Consider the following 21,189-nt stretch of genomic DNA (forward strand, 5'->3'; position numbering starts at 1 on the left):
TCTTTATACCTGAAATTCCATCATCTGTGATTCAGTCCTTTGGCTCATCACCTGCTTTGCCTGGGATCTATGAGGTTCATAAGAGTAGCCAATCAATTTGTTATTTTCCGTATTTCAAAAAGCCTGTTGGAAATCCAGCCTTGCCCACGATGTGACTGCATATGCTGCTTTAACTGTCCGGGTGTTTTGCTTTAAGTAAGATTTTGCCAAGTCAATGTGTTTTATCTTCATAAAGTGGAGTTTCAAAGGAAAAATATTTCCAATACAATAATAATAAAGGAAATAATAAATGCATTTTAAAATAAAAAATAACAAAATGAACTTTGTCACTGAAAAGGTGACAAGTTATTGCTCTTTTCACTTTGGAAATTATAATACACAAACTTTAGGGTCAAGGGAGAAGACTACAAGATAATATGCTTATCTTGAATTAATTAAACAGATCATTTGCATAATAGGACTCAGAACATATAAATGGTGAAAGTAAAAAATACTGGAAAGAAAGCTGAGCAAGAGATACCCAACTATCATCTAGAGGTTATATGAGGAGGATCATATTTCATTCATCTACATAGTCCAGGATCTATATAGTCCCAGGACCAAGCATAGTTTTACATCTTTAGTACATGCTTGGTAGAATGAATGCTTTCTTTTTTTGCCTTGGCAGCCAGGAATCTCAGAGCTATATTGAATTCTTAAGTGCAGTAAAAATCTTACTTCATGTGCATGGTAAAATTATAATTGTCCTGAATCTTTTAAAACAAATTTAGATTGATTGATTCCAAGATGTTTATTTTGGGCTGTATAATAATACATTTTATTTGTTTGTTTCCTCGTTATAAAAATATATTATTTCCTTTAAGTTGACTCTCAGATAAGCTAGATATTACTGTCCACATTTATTTCTCTCTGAAAAAGTAAGACTTGTCCAGGCAAATGCAATACAAGTAATATATCAGGGCAGACAACTAAGCATTAGAGCAGATTATCTTCTTATTACCTTAGCACAATGCATTCCTGGGGAGTACAGTAGGGGTGGAGGAAGGTTCTGTTCCACACAGCAATCTGGGAATTCTTTCTAGCGAGAGGATCTTTCATCTCTGAAGACCTTGGAGTCACTCTGGAAGCGAGAAGCAGAAGACAATGAGAGAATTTCATGAGCTAGGCTTGGAGGTACCTTTCTTCTACACATCCCAGTGGCCAAATTGCAGTTACATGACACATTACGGGAGGCTGGGCAATAGAAATTCTAGTGGTGTGCCCAGGAAGAAAAGGAAATGAGGCTGGCAAGTGTCTCACTAATCTGCTGCAACTGACATGTGATTATTTTCTAAAAGGATTGTGGACACTTACATCAAGTAGGTACATTAACCTATTAACATTATTAACATTGTCAGAAGTTTCAAATTTCTTCTTTTTTTTTTTTACATCTTAGTTTTTTAGATGTATCCTCTTTTTTTCTTAGCATGAGTTTTCCCAAGTTGCAGCATAATTTTGTAACCACCATTGTTCATCTCTAAATGAAACCTGCACTGAGTTGTTAGGCTAAATCATAACTCTAAAATTGAGTATTTGGGTTATTTCTATTTGGGAGGTATTATAAATAACATTAGGCCTTCCAATGTGCTCTGTCTTCTGATTTGGACAGTGGCTAAAATGATGTGAAGATCTTTGAGAGGAGTTTAGAAGGACATCATCTGTAGTTGACCCTACTCCATACTCTGCCGTTACAGTATTGAAAAACCATTGAGGCAAAACCCAGATGCTCTCTCTCCCCTCAGATCCATCTTCTGCTCCTGATGAAACCTCTTATGGGTGAATTTTGTTTTCCCAATCTTTGTGCATTCTTCTCACTGCTTTGATGTGTTCATCTTTATTCCCTCTGAAGCATGTGGGGCTAGGGTTTTGATTTAAAGTAAGGATGGTCATTGAGTCTACACTGGACATAAGTTGCATGACATTTTGAGTTAAAAGCATAGTATACCAAAAAGACTAAATTGACATCTAAAACAAGGTTTCTCAAATGTTGGCACTATTGACATTTTACTATTGGAATATATGATATATTGTTGTGATGGACATTCTTGTGCCTTGTAGGACATTTTGTAGCATCTCTGGCTTCTAGTACTAGAAGCCAATAGCGACTCTCAATTATGACAACCAAAAATGTCTCCAGACGTTGCCAAATGTCCCTGGGAGGAAAATGGCCCCTCACTGAGAAGCACACAGCTAAAGTTCTACCTCTTTGATGTTTATTTTCAGTTTTTGTTTCTTCATGGGACTCAATATCTTTTCAAAATTTTATTGACCATTTGTATTTTTTAATTTAGAATTGGCTTGACATTTACTTCACTCATATTTTCTTTTGGATATTCATCCTTTTAGTATTGATTTATAAGAAATCCCTATATATTAAAAAGAGGGAACAAAATAATATAGTTCGAATTTGTGCTCTTAAGTCAGATGGCTCCACCTTTTATTAATTGTGTAATAATTTGCAAGTTAGCATTTCTACACCTTCGTTTCCTCATTTATAACCCGGAAGTATGATAATACCCTACACTGGTGTGAAGGTGTAAGATCCTTAGCCCTGTGCCTGGCACAAAGTAGAAGCTCTGTATTTTACTTATAACCTTTTTTTAATGTTTGAAATTATATTATAATCTTTACTTTGTAAAACTCTGCTCCATTAGCCCACGTGTGACCTACTCTACTTCACTCATTCATTCGCTCATCCATACATTCTTTTTAAACTACTTAACAAACACCTGTGCGACCACCATAGGATTCAGGACTGGAATAGAAACAGTAATGAACATCTACCTCTGTGCATTTCCCATACTCCAGAGACAACCACCATCCTGAATTTTGTGCTAATTATTTTCTTACTTTTGTTTATAGTTTTCTGAGACTTGCTCACAAAAGTAACAAATACTAATAAACTACCTCTGTATTGTATGTAGCTGTAGTTCATTCTTGTCACTATTATGTAAGAGTCAGTTGTATGAATAGACCACAGTTTGTTTACACATTCATCTTTTGAAAAGGCTTTGGGTTGCTTTAGTGTTTTCAGTTACAAACAGGGCTGTGATGACCATTCCGGTATGTGTCTCCTGGGTGCCAGCATACATGTTTCTCTCCAGTACACAGTTGGAGTGGAATCACTGGGTCAAGGCATGTGTGCTAGATATTAAACTTTTTACAAAAATAATGGCAGATTGTGTAACAATTTATACTTCTACCAGAATCATATGAAAGAGTCTCTTGATCTACATCCGCTTCAATACTTGGTGTCATCAGACTTCTACATTTTTGCCAGCCAGTGGGTTATGAGATGACCAGTTATTTTGTGATTTTGATTTGTATTTCCACAATTATTGAGATTGCAAATCTATCTGCATTTTTATTGGCTATATGTGTTTCCTCTTCTGTGTTACATCTTCCTATTTCTTTTGCCTAATTCTTTCATTAATCATAGTTATATAAACCTTTCTACAGTGTATGAGTTTTGAGTTCTGCAGCATTTGACCTTTATTTTTTACTTTTACCTTGGACGTTTTATCTTTTTGAATTGGATTCTTGACCACCACCTCTTCTGCTGTGCAGGTGATATTGTCATCCTTGCAAAACCACTTGTGGTGTCTAAAGGTGGCAGAGGTTTCTTGACGACCACCACTCTTCTTGCTTTGGATGGAACAGACAAGCCTGAAGAAGTGCTCTACGTCATCACCTCCCCACCGCGATATGGCCAGGTGGAATATGTCCGCTATCCTGGAGTCCCCATTACAAGTTTTAGCCAAATGGACATAGCAGGACAGATAGTCTGCTATGTACATAAGAGCAAGGAACCTGTCTCCACTGACACATTCAGGTGAGCCAAGGAAACGTTTCAGAACCGTTTCCCTGTATTAAAATTTAGAAAGACAAAATGAGGGGAAAAAAAATGGGTCATTTTCTAGCTCTGGTATAGCTATATTCTTCTTCTACTGCCCAGCTGTATAAAGGTGAAGGTACATAATTAAAATGACAACAGCAAGGGCAAGAAATCAGGACTTATTTAAAAATAAACACACAAGCAGATTTAAACGCAAGCTGTTCTACGAGGAGGAATGTGAAGAGCTGAGGATGCCAGCTAAGGAGAGACATAGAAAAATAATTTATCACTTGTTTTAGTATGTTTTTCTATATGAAGAAAAGGTATTTACTAGTAAACATTTGGCAGAAGCAGACACTGCCTTGTGACACAATGTGTTCTGGTAACTACATCATAAATCATGTTGTCATATAGTGGATCATATTTCCCCAAAGAAACAGTATTATAATTGGGGTCTGTGCACCTGTTCAGGGATTCTGTATCAAATAAATCATTGGAAATAACAATCTGGTGAAAAGGCAAAGATACAACATTAATAAAAGTCGATATTCATTTAAAATATTGAAATCTGTTTCCAGTCACATAAAGCAAGAGAGACTCTAGAGGATCTATCCTCTAGCAGTTCTCAAAGCTGGCTGAACTCGAGGTCCTTGATGCAAATATAGGTCTTCAGGGCAGGGGTGAGAACCATGAAATTTTGGACTTGCCTTTGGGAGAACTATGGTACATATCCAACCCTGAGTTTTACCAATTAAGAGGGAGGCACTGAGAACATTAGTTCATCTGCCATATATCCAGGGCTTCTGGATAATTTTCATCGCATCAGAACAAACTCTTCAAAAGAGCTCTATAAATGTAGCATAATCCTGTATTATTCAGTGGATTCTCATAAACTATTAGGTGTACTGTTACACCCATGTTCAACTACCACTCTCTATTATATATTTTATCTATCTAAAGTCAATATGTCTGCTATAAACACTGTTTAAATGTCAGTAAAGATGATTTTGCTTATCTTTAGTATTTAGTGTGATTAATGTAGTTCAACTGTTAAATAATAAATTCAGGGAAGTTTGAACTAATTTCTTTTTTTCTTTTGATAAATGTCCTTAAAAAGCGATAATCATTTGATAATCATTTGATTGATCACTATCTTTATCACCGATTCAGTGCTTGAATGTTACTAGTCATTAACAAAATAAAATGAGATATAAGGATTCTTCTTCACACTGATTCTTTTGCTCAAGAAGTGGTATAGAATACTCGTTGAGGCACTGGCTTGAGGTCAATTATGGCCTCCCTTACTTTGTCCATTTACTTCCAATTATTACCTCCACTAGCCTACATCAAGTCACACATCCTCCTGCGCTCCTATTTCCTCTTCTGTGAAAAGGAATGATGCTTATAGTACCTGCCTTACAGAGTCATTGGAAAGTTTAAATGAGCTTATACATATAAAGTACTTAAAACAAAATGTGGCACATAGGAAGAACAAAATAAATATTAGCTGTTATTATTACTACTACTATGGTTGTTATCATGTTTTTATATTCTTTCCTTGGCTTCCTTTTCCTCTTGGATTTTTACAACACCAAGCATAGTCTTGGAGGAGGAAAGAAGTTACAAAGATTGTTCTTTTTTCCATGTTTACTAATGGAGAGTGATACTTCTTGGTTTCATACATGTATATCAGATTCTGGGCTTTTAATTTTACATTTGTTTTTTCAGAACTTCTTGCTCTTTTCTATTCCTCCTTCCCCCCAGTCAGTGCCCACTAGAGAGTCTGGTGAAGACATTAATAACTGTATTGGAGAAACCAGTGCCCCTGCTGAAGAAACCAATGAATAAATGTGTAAAGATGTTCAAAAACGAATGTTAGGTATTAATCAGCTGGTGGTAATGAGCTGAGAATGAAAAACAAAATCTCCATATGTGAGGATTGGTGATACTGTAAAGTTTTCCTGATTTATACCCACAGAAAGTCATACTAGATGACATTTTAGAAATCATTTATCCCAGGAATTTCTAAATTTCTAGATCCTCAAGAGAGTTACTTAGGAGATTTATATAAATACGAACTCTTGGGCCTCACTGCAGAGAAATGACTTCGGTAAGTCCTGTCCCAGGAGTCTGTATTCTTTAAAGCTCTCCAGGAGATTCTGATGCTGTCAGGACCAGCAATCACTGGTCTGGTCCAGTCCATTTTTCTAAATACGTTCTGAAAAGTTTTGAGGATATACAGAAGCTCTCTCACAGCCTCCCAGAGACAAAAAAATGAAGGGGTTGAATTGGTGAGGCTCTGGGTCTTCTCCCCAATTTATTAATAGAGCCTTTTTTGGTTTTGTGTTTCGATGGTTTGATTTTTGGTTTGTTTTGCACACTAGGCTTCTTCTGGGCAAGGTCTTCTCTTAGCAAAAAGGCTATGGCTCTATTTCTTAAAGTGAGTGATTTGTACCAGCAGTGATATAAAGATTCAAATGAGGTGGGCTGGCACAGGAAGAAGGGAATCAAGTGTGAGAAACTATTCCCTTTTAGTTCTCTCCTTCCTTCTGATGATTTCAAGAAGGAAGTCTCAGGTTAATGCTAATATGTCCTTAACAGCTTTTCAATGTTTACTGTTTTCCCATTTTTAACAAGCAACAATACCTATTTAGAATTAAAAACATACTTTTCTTACATGTATTTTTGTAATATTCAGAAAATTTTTAGTAAAGTTTTAGTTTTCAATAGTTAAAAGATTTCCTATCAAGTATATTTATTTAGTAAAAAAAGTCAGTTGATATAAAGAAAAATGTTATATAATAAGAGTACAGGTATTACAGGCAAATGGCAAAAATTATGAAGGTGAATTTTGAATGACTCAAGATTAAGAAACAGGTCTATAAGCGGAGAATAAACAAACAACAAAGGTTGAAAGCATTGATTTAGGCCAGTCCTTTCATTTACATGAAGGAAAGCCAGTGTTGCTTGAACATCTACAACGCATCAGTCTATTAGACCCTTTAGTGTATATATTTCCTTCCACCAACCCCTTAAGAGTGAGGGTTTGTTCCCATTTTATGCATGAGAAAACTAAGGGTCCAACAGGCAAAGAAAGTCACCTTAACTGACATAGCTGAGTATCAGAGCTGAATTTGGGCCGAGATTTCATTTTGGAGAGTTCTTTACATTATACCTCATTGTACCAATAATTTGTGGAGAATCTGTACTTAATGCAAAGGAACCTCCTCGGTGTGTCATTCTGATATTTGGCCAGCAGTTTTACGTATTATAATGGAAGCATGTAGCATCTGCCCAAGACCCTTGTTTTAATCTTGTCATTTTCCTAACCGAATCATGGACTGCTGTGTTGTTTGTCAAGTGGCGCTAAACCAAAGCTGAAAGCCTATTTTAATGAAAGTATGATCATGGTGCTTTTAAAAAATTAAATATATGCAACCAACCTAATCACCTAAATTTATGTTGCTTGCTGTTAAATCTGGCAAGGAATTTGGCTGGGTAGTGGAGATAAATTCTGTGGCAGAGGATTTTTCCCCCCTTCTCTTTTTAATGTAAGATACGGCAACATTAATTAAACAGGGTGTGGGGCGGGGGAGTTTAATGGTCAGATTTTACCTTCTGCAGAAATATTTTGTGAATCATAAATTTCTCCAGCATTGTTTGGTGCTGCTGGCCTGGAAGAAAGATTTGGCAGCACATTCTAGGACAGATGACACCAAGTGATTAGCAAGCTGACTTCAGCTGCTGGCAGCCATGTACTAAAAGAACATGCTAATGTCCTCCATTTTGACATGCCGGCTGGACTTTTTTTTCCTGAGGAACTGGCTCTATTTATGATTCCATTTTTATCCTTTAAATGCCATGACAGATGGCAGATTCTTCAGCCAACTCCATTGCCAGGAAATGCAGAAAGCCTGAAAGCACCATGGTAATGGTGAAATCAGACCAGGCAGGCACCCAGACAAATCTGAGAGTCATTTCCCAAATTTCATCAGAACAGTGGTCATCTTGGCTGTGTCGCTTCTCAGGGAAGTATAATAAGGGAAATTAAACAAAATAGACTCACAGAAGGGGCCGCTACCTCGACACTTCCAGCTTCTTAACCTTGGAACGGATGTCATCATAGCAATGGCACTGTTGTTTTAAAACTTGAGAATACATTTGGAGGGTTTCTGTTGGGGGAGGGAGGGGAACATTTAGAATATCATCTGATTAACTTTTGAAGACACGAACAGCACTGACCTTGTTGTACTTGTTCCGCTAGGCTTATTTTGACTGGGAAGCCAACCATGACTGTGCACTCTGTCTCTTTGTCTGTCTTGTCTGTCTCTCTCTTTCTTCCTAATAGTGTTTAGTAGTTTGCATTGTTACTCGTAAAAGTGAATGATGTGTTTGATCCAGTCATGTTTAGAAATTGCATCCTTTTCACCACTGGCTTATTAGCTTTAGGTCAATGCAGACAGCTGCCTTGGTATCCCAGCTGGGAACACTGGCCTCAGTAAACATATTTCTTTCTCTTATGTGGTCCCTGCCCTGCTTGCCCTCATTCCCATCTGTCTGATGGCAGGCTGCCGATATCCGACATGGTCAGATCCCCATCATCAGGCAGAGAAGAGTTTGAAATGGACAGCCTGAATCATAAGACAACTTCAGTGACCTCACACAGGTCACACACTTGTAGATAAAAGCAGCTGTCCTGATGATGAGCTTTGAGGACCCAGTTAGGAATTTTCAGAATTTAGTCTCTAGAGAAAATAGTCAGAATCACATATTCAAAATGGCTGCCTCCGGTTGAGCCCCTGTCAGTCACTGGAGCTCCCACTTAACCTCCTTGCTCATGACCCCTGTCTCTCCCCTTTTATCCCTTTCCTTCTCCACTGATATTTGACATATTTTAACGGAGCAAAAGTCTTTAAGTCCACAATTAGTGCTAATACAAAAAATACATGTCTTTGGGTTTAAATTTGTGCTAAACCGTCAAAGGCTGGTTTAAAACTCTCCACAAGATCATATTTTGAAATAGGGATCTGGAAAAGAATAGAGAGCCAGTTTATTTGTGGAGGAGGGTAAAATGGGAGACATGAAACATGTTTATTGAGGGATTAAATGGAAAAGGGGGAAATTGAAATCACTGAGGGAATGCCTAGCTTCCTCCTTGTTTTACCTCTAATCAGGTGATAGGCTTCAGAAAGGAAATGTGAAAAAATAGCAAGAAAACAATAAATAAAGGTATTATTCCATGAAAAGCGTTCCCTGAGAAGTAGACCATGATTTTTATACCTTATAATGCATATCACTTGACCTTTGAAACTGTCGAGGTGTCTAATAAGAAAAAAGTTGATATTTTTCTGGGTCCTCTTCTATTTTCTGGGTCTTCTATTTTCTTTTTTATAAAAAGAACTAATTTTGTAAACATTTCATAATCCAGCAGTGAAATTACTCTATTTGGTTAGAATTTATTTATCAAAAGTTCAGCTTTATAAAAGGAAAACTGATTGTTTTATTTTAAGGAAACAAGGTGATTTTGCTGTATCTACAATTCTAAAGTTAATTCAATACCCTTATTCAGGCTGTAAAATAATGCTGTGGGGAAAAACCAGGTCACATTCTTTACAAGGTGGGTGTGTGAAATGTTGAAATTTGCTTTGTTATATTTCTCTTAGCAATTTTAAGGTTTTGGACATATATTTACTTTTCTATGCATCATATTTTTCTTGCAGGCAGTCTTATCAACTAGATAATTAAAAAGCTCAGAAATTTTAGCCTCGCCTTCAAAGCAAAATCTGTATCAGCCAAACTCATCTCCCTTTACTTTTTGTCCAGCTGCTCTTTTCCCTGAGTCTGTGCCTCAGGCAAGCTGGTCCACTTACTGCACTCACACAACCTGGTTTCAGGTTCCTTCAGGTTCAAAAGCAAAGCAACAACCCTTAAACCTTGAAGGACAAGAGACATTTTGCAAAGAATAAAGAACTTGGAAGACAAATGTGTCAGATTAGTAAAATAAATACAAACTGCATATTTTCTCTAGTGCAAAAAAAAGAACCTACAAAGACAATTCTTATATAATTGAATGCTATAGTCAACTAAAATTCTTTTCAGATTTTTGCATTCATGGAATATGAGGGTATTATCCATGAATATTTCCAGCAACTATGGTCCATAGAAAAACTAATAGACACAACTCCATGATTATTTTGAAGTACATTTTTTGGGTGTATGGTGAATTTGTCAATTCCATTTAAGAATAGTGATTTCTTAACTTTTTGGAGTTGTAATAGTATATTTGTTTGCTTAATTTCATGATACTCGATTCTTTTTAAAATAAAAATTACACATTGAAATGTTCTAAAAATAAATTAGTTTTATTTTGAGATTGGCAGTGGTGGGTGGAATGTAATTTAGTGATCAATATAATCAAAAGCACTTTATGGTATCACAAACTCAAGATTGTGAGATTTTGCTTACCTTAAATTTGTATTTCAGCTTTCTCTTTATAATTCTGCAGAGGTTCTCAGGCACCACCACTCTTTCTTAGTGGATTGCTAAACCAGGTTTATCAAAAACTCTGCAAGAGCAAAAGACGTGAGGTCCAAAGACCTGGGTTCTAGTTCCAGCTCTGTCTCCTACCTACCTTGTGATCTCCCACCACATTTCTGAACTTTCTTCTATAATTTTCTTTTCTTTAAAGCAGGGAAGTAATCTTTGTCTATCATAACTCCTACATATTTTGTAAGGGGCAAATGTAGAAGCACCGAAAAAGTAAGGGATTACAGCATCATATGATATTTTAGAGTTGTTTGATACTTAGCGATCATTTGGTCATCTTTCGCTTTACAGAAGAGTGAAAATGAGGCCCAGAAAGGGGAAATGAGACACAAGTACATAGCCAAGTAATGTCATCTGCCCCTAAGAAATATACTACAAATATATGAATACAGTGAATTAGCCAAATTCAGCCTACTCAACACTTTATTGTATTGGCCTCAATTATTAGTCTTAAAAGTTTAGCTTATTAAATTTCCACAAAAAAAATACAATTGCAAAAGTATAAATACATAAAATGAGTATACTCTTTAAATTCATACAGTGAATCTAATTGGATATGAAATTCCTATATGGGGCAAGGAACTAACTAAGCACTGATAAGCCTGAGAAATATCATTGGCAGAATTAGCCTGCTCCATCACAAGAGTCTACCATCAATATTAGTGAGAAAATACTTTTGGTTGTACATTGGACAATTCGTGTGTTTCCTAATGACTGGTTTAATGAATAGATGTCCTTCTGAAAGATCTGCCCTTGATTTTTCAATTGAGTCCCAACACGACATATCCTCTAGTAAAGGTGTGTGTTGTTATCATTTCATTCCAGTAGATGGTGACACAAGAATCCATGCTGAAGGCTGCCTTGCCTCTCTTTGCCAGATTCATCGTCAGCAATGGACTGCAGACCAAGCATGGCGTGTTTGAGATCATCCTGGAGACTGTGGACAGAGCCTTACCCGTGGTGACCCGGAACAGGGGGCTGAAACTGGCTGAAGGGGCCATGGGCCTGCTTTCCCCTGACCTCCTTCAGCTGACCGACCCTGACACTCCAGCAGAGAACCTCACCTACCTTTTGGCCCAGCTCCCACAACATGGCCAGCTCTACCTGCAGGAAACAGTGCTGCTTCAACACAATTTCACTCAGCAGGATATAGACAGCAAGAATGTGGCTTACAGGCACTCAGGAGGGGAGTCTCAGATTGACCACTTTACTTTTGTGGCCACAGATAGGACTAACCAAGGCTTTGTTGTGGATGGGAGAGTGTGGCAAGAACCTGTTTCATTCACCATCCAGGCAAGTATGACAAATATACAGTTTCTTGCCACAGATGTGGAGAAATTGACTTTCAGAACTATTTCCTTATCTCCTTCCTTTTCATTCAAAGATTTACTGTGCATCCAGGCACCAAGCAAGGCACCAAGCAAGGCACCAGACATACTAACATGAACAAACAGATGTGGTCCCTGAATATGAGCTAATGACTGACCTTAAGAGTCATTGGTAGGTAGTACAGAAAGAAACAAAATCCACGGGCTGTGGAGTCAAATACACCTAGGTTGAAATTTTACTTTACCATTTATTAGCTGCGTGAACTTAAAAGAGCTCTTTAACCCTTCCAATTCTATTTTTCCTTCTTTGAAAAACATGCCTTACAGCATTGTGGTAAGAATTAAGTAGGATTAGGTATCCAAGGCACCTACATATTGCCTGAAACATATTAGATATTTAATGTCTTACAACTACTGTTACAATACCTAACTATACTTTTATGATACTTATTGGTCCATGTCACCTATTGGCCTGTTAGTGGCTTTCAACTAACCATATGAAAACGTACAAGGCAGCATGAATATTACACATGTAATAATGATGAGTATAATATTTGTAGCAGCTGTAATTTTTTGAATGTTAACTATAAGTCAGACCCACTTTACATATTTAATTTTCATAAAACTTCTATGAGATACATTTTATTTTTTCCATTTTATAGATGTTCAGAAGTTTAGAAGTTAAATAATTTGATCAAACATACCTAAAAACCTCAAGTCTTTCTGATCCCACTTCAGTGTTCTTTTTGTGGCACTACATTGCCACATTTGTGTTGACTATTATGATGATTCTTGGAGGGCATAATACATTTTTTTTTTTAGTCAAAATAGATCAAGTATGTTCTGGCTCTCAAAGCCTTGAATCTGCTCTTCTTGGATGTAGTTCACCCTATTCTATACACCTCTACCAACAGCAAAAAAATATATAAATCTGTCTCTTACCTCAGTATACTTTCTGATTATGTAAAATAATAATAATTTTCCTTTGCTCTTTAGACTCTGTACTAGTCAGTATTCTCTGGAGAAACAGAAGCAATAGGAGATATATATATATATAGCGAGAGATTTTTTTTTTCAGGAATTGGCCCACACAATTATAGGGTCTGACATCCAAAATCTTCAGGGCAGGCCAGCAGGATGACAATTCCAACAGGAGTTGGTTTTATAGTGCCCACACAATTATAGCGTCTGACATCCAAAATCTTCAGGGCAGGCCAACAGGATGACAATTCCAACAGGAGTTGGTTTTATAGTCTTGAGTCCAATGGCAGCCTGGAGGCAGAATTTCTTCCCCTTCAAGGGACTTTCATCTTTTCTCTTAAGGCCTTCAACTGATTGGATGAGGCCCACCCACATTCTGGAGAGTGATCTGCTTTATTCAAAGTCTGCTGATTTAAATGTTAAATCACATCTAAAAAGTACCTTCACAGCAGTATCTAGACTGGTGTTTGACCAAACAACTGGGTATCATAGATCAGCCAAGTTGACACATAAAATTAACTACCTCAGTCTCTATCCAAGATGAGATTTGAGTAGAAAGGTGGGGAGCCATGATAATATAGAGTGGGTGCTTGATGAGTTATTGGCACTGGGGAAGTCCAGAATAGATAGTGAAATAATGATGTGCTAGGAGAAGAGAGAAGGTATTGATATCATTGACACAGTATGTGAGAAGTACTTTGTATGTAGTAAGATTGTGTTTTTATTTCTTATTATGTTTTCATTGTAATTAGTCTCATCTCACTCTTCAGTCTATTAATATGTTTTTCTTGACTCCTGAATCCCCTCATCTTAAAGAGCGTGATTATTGTAAGAGACTTACCTCTTGGAATTTGCAGAATTTACTGATAGGAAAATGTTAGATATATGTTCTAAAGGTTCTTTTTCATCTAAAGTACAAGATTTTTACTTGCCAAAAAAATTTATTATATGTAAAAAGACTCAGAAAGAAAGCCTCAAACTTTCTCCCATAATGTCCCTAAATGCCCTGGTCTCTCTGAGCAGAGAGGTCAAGAGGTTTAGGAAATGTTACCACTCTCAGCCCCAAGCAGTGCAGGAGAGATGACCCCGTCTATTGCCTTTAAGAGCTTTTTTGGCAAGACAATATGATGTCATCCACTACTGAGTGATGAATATGTACAATTAAGTTTCCCAAGTGTAGGTGTACTATTCTTACCATTCTAACCTTGGGAGCTTTGGGTGGCAAAGCTACTGGACTTAAACACAAAATACAGGAGCATATTACTGATACCAGCAGGCACTAATCTGACATTCATTTTATATAAATAAGGTCTGTCTGACCAAGGTACTGTAATCTTGCTACAATGATTTCTGTAATCTTCCTTAAAATGGTATGTGGCTGGAGGTGCGGGACAAAGGACCAGAATCACTGCTTTCTCTGGATTAGGCATGTCCCAGATTTTCAGTAAATCCAATACAAGTTATCTTAAGGATATAGCCTTCTCTCTTTTTTTGAAAAAATAAATCATTATGGTATCAAGTCAGTATGCTTTGGGGTCATTTCTTACATGACTATAGATACATTTCTCCCCCATGAAAGCCCTCCCTTTTCCTTCATCTTTCCTAATCCCCAGCCACTCTTCAGGGATTCTTATTTCTTTATAAAACCGTCTCTGATTATTCCAGGTCAAGGACTTTTTCTGTTCTTGTACAGAACCTACTAATACAGGACTCCTTAAAACAGTACTTATATGCCTTGTTTTATATTTTTAAATTCCATTATTTGTGTTACTGTATCTTGCTATATGACCTTTTATGAACATAGCCTTCTTTAAAAAAAAATGTTACACTCCAATATTTTTAAATGCTTCTAATATATTGAGACATAAGACCTGCTTTTGAAGAATCTAGAATTTTAATAAGACTAGGATACATTTTAGCACAAGCATGACCAAAAGCAAACAGGGGACCATATAATAATATTAAAAAAAAAAAAACAAATTATCAAAAGTATTTATTCCTCTTGTAACACTTTTGTTTATCAACTTTGAGAATTTCTTACATGGCTTGAAGTATTTTTATTTTTCCTCTCCTGACATTACCCATCTCTCCTCCTGGCGGCAATATCTTTGTCATCTTTTTTTGTAATAGCTATTCTGACAGGTGTGAGGGGCTAGATAGCTCATTGTGTTTTTGATTTGCCTTTCCCTGATGACTACTGATGTGGCGCATCGCTTCATGAGTCTGTTGGCCATCTCTATGTCTTCTTTGGAGAGATGTCTATCTAGGTCTTCTGGCCATTTTTTAATCAGATTGTTCTTTTAGATGTTGAGTTGTGTAAATACTTTATATAGTTTGGATATTAATCCCTTATTAGATATGTCATTTGTGAATATCTTCCTCCATTAAGTAGGTTGCCTTTTTATTTTGTTGATGGTTTCCTTCACTGTGCAAAAGCTTTTTAGTTTGATGTAGTCCCATTTGTTTATTTTTACTTTTGATGCTCTTGCCTGAGGAGACATATCTAAAAAATTTGCTTAGACTGTTGTCAAAGATTTTATTGCCTTTATTTTCTTCTAGTTTTATGGTTTCAAGTCTCACATTTAAGTCTTTCATCTCTTTTGAGTTTCTCTTTTGTATAGTGTAAGTAACTGGTTCGGTTTCTTTTTCACTTTTCTTTTCTTTTCTGTTTTCTTTCTTTTTTCATGTAGCCATCCAATTTTCTTAACACTATTTATTGAAGAGACTGTCTTTTCCTGATTATATAGTCTTGCTTCTTTAGTTGTAGATTATTTGACCGTATAATCATAGGTTTATTTCTGGACTTTCTATTTTGTTCCATTGATATATGTGTCTGCTTTCTGTGCCAGTATTATACTATTTTGATTACTGTAGCTTTGTGTAAAGTTTGAAATAAGGAAGCATATTACCTCCAAGTTTGTTGTTCTTTCTCAAGATTGCTGTGGCTATTTGGAGGCTTTTGTGATTCTATATAAATTTTAGGATTATTCTAGTTCTGTGAAAAATGTCATCGTTATCTTGATAGGGATTACATTTAATCTGCAGATTGCTTTGGGTAGTGTAGACTTTTTAATGATATTAATTCTTCCACTCCATGAGAATGGTATAGCCTTCCATTTATTTGTGTCATCTTCAACTTCTTATGATTATTTTTGTTAATTAAAAATGACCTTGCCAACTTGAGAAGAAAAAATATTTGATTGTTACAAAATTCCATATGGAGAAATGGTAACTTTTCCCAACCTCAAGACAAATATACATGTTTGTATATATGCTCCCATAATTTTACCTATGTATAAACTTATGTATTAGTTTTGAACAAAAATGATATTATAGTCATCTTGTATTCTGCAATTTGCTGTTTTATTTTTCTCAGTTAACACTGCATCATGGAAATTATTCATCATCAGTTCATCCCATCTCTTCCTTTTTATATCATCACATACAAGAAAAATTTACAGACTTATCATTGACACTTATTCCTTACTTCTCTTTAGTGAACCAAGATTAGCAGTAATTTTTGGATAAATTAAGTTAAGAATTGAAGAATGAAGGTAGTGTTCTTACACGTGTTTTCTAGTATTATTGGTGAATTGTGCTGATCCATCAAAACTCCTCCATCCCTAACTACAAGTTATTCTCAAGATGGACTTAGCTCCATACCGTAACTGAATGAAGCCCTTTGTAGTGTTTGAACCTATACACCCCTTCCACTCATGAGTAATCATCCATCCACTGTCTTCACAAATTGAGTCCACCTGTTCAGTTACCTGGTTCTCATCCTCAATGAAACAAATTCACAAATGCCTATAGTCACTTCTCACTTTTTTCTTACTAAGATATTTCTATTTTTATTGAACATTTTTGCCACTTAAACAAAGACATGCAAAAAAAATGTTCGTTGCATTTGTAAACCTTATAACTTTGTTTCTGTACATCGCCAAGTACTGGGAAAACGGGGATATCCTTCTGCGGATCTAACATTGTTTGTGATACAATTCTTGGGTCAATTTTAATGTATTCATTCAGCAGATATTCCCTGAGCTCCTGTTATGGTTCAGGCACTGTGCCAGTTGCAGGGAATAGATAGGGGGAAAACAGACATAGTGTCTGCCCTCAGGGAGCTTATTTCCTAATGGAGGAGACAGACAAATAAAGCTGTGTTAAGATTTACAATAGAAAGTTTACCTCTGTTCCCAGCACTATGGTATTTGCTGAGGATATTGTGAACAAGACAATCTTTAGCAGAAATTAACAAATGAGGAGGATAAGAAATCTGAAATTTAGGAGAGTTTGTCATTGTTAATCATTAAGTCCCCAGAGGGATGTATAACATTGTATGTAATTATTGACAACTCAGGTGGACCAGTTGGACAAAACAGCCCCCCACATCGTACATGTGCATTCCCCTTCTCACATAGCACTTCTAAAAAATGGCTGTTATGGAATTTACATCACTTCCCGTGTGTTGAAGGCATCGGACCCTGACACCGATGATGATCAGATCATCTTTAAGATTTTACGAGGCCCCCAACGTGGACATCTGGAGAACACAACAACAGGTACTGCCTTCCTTAATCCTTGTAATTGCTCATTTTAAAATACCCAGTGGCTGGCAATGCTAGAGAGTAATTTAATTAAGTGCAGGCCCATTTGGTAAACATTCCCCAGGGCTTACTGATACATGCAGTTTATAAATCAATACCGGCGTTAAAGAGGGTTTGAAGCTGTGCTTTCCTAAATTCATCTTGAGTGGGAGAACCAAATATTGATGTATTATTTTATTGTATGACGTCTGTTGTTTACAACTTTTTTTTCCAACAGCCAGATTATAATATATTCAGAGGAATATTTAATGTCAGGACCAAATTCATATTTGCGACTAATTTTTTCTATCATAAATTCTAAATTATGTCAGTCATTTAAAAAAATTCTGGGTTTTTTTGGTAGAATGATTTCTCTGGATTGTATATTATTTCTGCTTTATGAAGACAATGTTCAAAATGTATCACTAAAAAAGATGCCACAGAATTATAGAATTTATTACTGTATCTTTCTACTCTCCCTCTAATATTACATTTTCTTTAATACACAATATTTCTGAGACAAAGTAAATTTTAAAGACTAATTTAAGTTCATTGCATATGAGTTTTAAGATAGTTGTAATAATGTTAATTTCCTTTAAAAATATACATTGGCTATTTTTAAAGCTGAGTTTAAAATAAAATAGCTATACAATTTTATCAACTCATTTAATTTTTTGTTTAGTTTCTCATTAAATTCATTTATTTCTTTTTTGTAGGTGAATTTATCCATGAGAAATTTAACCAAAAGGACTTAAACAGTAAGACCATTCTTTACATCATAAACTCATCTTTGGAATTTAATTCAGATATCATGGAATTTCAAATCATGGACCCTACAGGGAATTCAGCTGCTCCTCAAATGTAAATTATTTTGCTTATTCCATAATCCTGCATATAATGTCCAGAATGTATCTGATTAGGAAAGTGAAGTGTTCTTTTTCAAACAGAATCTAAGAGGATAAATTGACGATTTCACAAGCTCATGGAATTTATTTCGGAGAGGGATTTGTCTTTCTATTACTGCTTGATAGTAGGAAAGCCAGTAGCTTTACAGAGTATGAAAACATTAAAAAGTTAAGTTGTATAGTGCTAGGGCATTCAATTTTTGCATGCAAATGCATATACCTTCACACACAGAGAGCTTTCTGTCTTGACAGTTCACTGGCACCTAGGACTGAGCTTGCAGGCTTGTGTACAAATCATGCAGCAAGGGGTCACTCTAGGACTGTGTTAGTAACCATAGTTTCATAAAATATCTAGAGTGGGAAGAATGAGGTAGTCAGGAACAGTTAGCAAAACAGCTCTCTCTTTCAAAAAGAAAGAAAGAAAGAAAAAGAAACAAACAAATGATTACTTAAGACTGCCTTTAGAAGTTAATAAACCTATCATAGATAAGATTAAGATGGTGTAAAGAGGAAAATGGTCTTGGAGGTATTTAGTGACAGAAGTATATACGACCCTCAGAATGACAAGTATAACAAATCCTCAAAATTAACTAGATTTACAGATTGTAATAATCTCAGTCATGGGTTCCTATTGTAGACTTTTCTTGACTGTAGGTAGCCCTTGAGTAATTTATCAGCTATCCGATAAGTATAGAAAGGTTATTCATAGTCTAGTTCTTGTGCTGTGTTTTTCCTTTCTTTTTCAATCTGGTACCCTTCCAAGCCACTTCCAAGAAAAGTTGTTCATCCTAGTTTTAGTGTTCACCATATCCTAGTCAGACTACACATTGTAAGTGAGTACAGCACCTTTATGGAAAACAAATTTTCCTCTGCTCTCTTCGTTCTTGCTTTTTATTTTTGATCCTGGATTGTAGTTCCAGATTTCACCAGCAGAGGTCTCTGTAGTCATTGTTAGGAAAAACTGGCATCCTCAAAACTAACAAACAAAACCACCCCCTACCCAGTTTCCCAGGGTTCCACACCTCCATTGCCCTGATAAAGTGTAGTACCTGGCCCAGATTTATTAACTCGAAAGATTTTTATTGACTGGCTACTATATGCCAGGTACACAGTACTACAAACTGGTAAATAGACATGAACAAGGAAAATCTTACTTCTGACATGTGAATCTAATCGTGAGATTATAAAATTAAAACAGATGACTACCACCCATTAAACAGCTCTTGCTTAAGAGAAATTGTTCCTCCGGATTATACATATATTTATATAAAATCTATGAACTACTTGCAATTTCAGACGAACATCTTCCAATTCTCAAGAATATGTAAAAAGAAAAAAAGTTCTGCTCCAAAACATTAATAAATTATCTTCCCTTGTTTTTTAATATTTCAACTAAAAACATATGAATAGTGATCAAGCTTGCTACTGATCTAATGCTAATAGCTGATCCTCCACATGTAAACACAGCATAGCTGATAGAGAATTTATTTTTCCAGCAATGGTGCTAGATTGATATTGTTTCGCTTATATGCCCTTCTTCTTTCTTGCAATTACCAAGGACATTGCTTTTGAAGATGATTTACAGTTTTAAATAATCCTCAGATTCATAAGAGATTCACAGAAGAATTTATATCCTTAATTGAGGCTATTTTAAATAGGCTTCTGCTTGTGTTAGATATCAATTTTATGCACTTATGCTGAAGACGTTTCTAATTCAGCTTGAAATGATTGGAACCAATGGGATGAAATGATGTACAATACACCTATTAGGTATTAATCCAAAAATAATTTGGATTTGATTCTGAGATATTAAGTTGTTTTCTTTAAAGTAGGTAGGGGAAGATAGAAATTAGTCAGCATTTACGTCCATGATTTTTGATTGGTATAGTTGCCTCATTTATTAGATGTACATTTTTCCATTAAGATACAATGTTATAAATAGTAGGTTTTTTTCTCCAAGACAGCCAGCAAGAACCTAGTTACACATATAATATAAATCACAGGCATTTGCAATATAATTGTTTTCTGCTCTTTTTATGGCTCTTCATTTAATCATCACAGCCATCTATGAGTTACGTACCATCATAATACAGAATTTACAGGTGAGGAAACCGAAAAATGGGGATAGGAAATGATTTTTCCAAGCTTATGCAGCTCATTCGCGAAGGAGCTAGGCTTCAGGCCCAGGAAGGGTGGCTCCAGAGTACCTGGTTTTCTTCATACACTGCAGAACTTCTTGCCCACCCTTACCCAAGCATGCTGACTGGCTAGAGGGAATGGAGCTGTGGACTTATCTGCCTCTCTCTCTCTCCAGTCATTGGCCCCCATGGCAGCAAGAAAGGACAAATACTTAATTTTCAAGAACTTTAAGTTTTACTTGGTTTTTAATGTAAATTATAGATGTTAACATTAGCGTACGTGCCATGTCTAACACACTGGAAATTACAGTATAGATAATAAACAATAAACCATTGGATTTAGAGCCAAAGAACAGAGTTTGATCTTTGGCAATGCCATTGACCTAGGTGATTGTTCAAGCCTTAGTTATCCCATCTGTCAAATGGGGCAATACCAAAATTTGTTTAGAGAAGCAAATGAGGTAAAACATATAGAAGCACCTTGTATATTTGAAGTCCTTAACAAATGTAACTTGTGCTAGTGTTCACTACTGTTGTTCATTCATGTGGGTGCAAAGGTTGACTATATGAAGAAGTATTTCAGAGACACTGGGTGGCTCGCTAAAGCCCATCTCTAATTAGAAAGTGATTCTGGGATGGTTTGCAGAGTAAACAATCAGTATGCTTACAAGTCAGTGAGCTAAATGGTGTGCAACTTTGTGTTCTTTGGCTTAGACAGGATTAATAGTTTAACATTCTGCATATTTGAAGGGGTGAAAACCTTCTGTAATAAAGCTAAAGGGACTGGTGAGTGAAATCTGGAGCAGAAAGGGCACTCTTTTAAGAAAATGA

General features: G+C 36.0%; 1 protein-coding gene across 1 annotated transcript in view; it reads left to right on the forward strand.

Annotated features, from left to right (window-relative positions):
• The window catches only part of FREM1 (FRAS1 related extracellular matrix 1), a 109,821-nt gene that overhangs the window by 61,668 nt on the left and 26,964 nt on the right, over nucleotides 1–21,189 (forward strand). Inside the window, exons 23-26 of the mRNA XM_006918357.1 lie at nucleotides 3,607–3,871; nucleotides 11,299–11,713; nucleotides 17,090–17,291; nucleotides 18,032–18,176. Coding sequence (XP_006918419.1) covers nucleotides 3,607–3,871; nucleotides 11,299–11,713; nucleotides 17,090–17,291; nucleotides 18,032–18,176 — 1,027 coding nt within the window. The remainder of the gene's footprint in view (nucleotides 1–3,606; nucleotides 3,872–11,298; nucleotides 11,714–17,089; nucleotides 17,292–18,031; nucleotides 18,177–21,189) is intronic.

The sequence above is a fragment of the Pteropus alecto genome, unplaced genomic scaffold (genome assembly GCF_000325575.1).
Source record: "Pteropus alecto unplaced genomic scaffold, ASM32557v1 scaffold95, whole genome shotgun sequence".
NCBI lineage: Eukaryota > Metazoa > Chordata > Mammalia > Chiroptera > Pteropodidae > Pteropus > Pteropus alecto.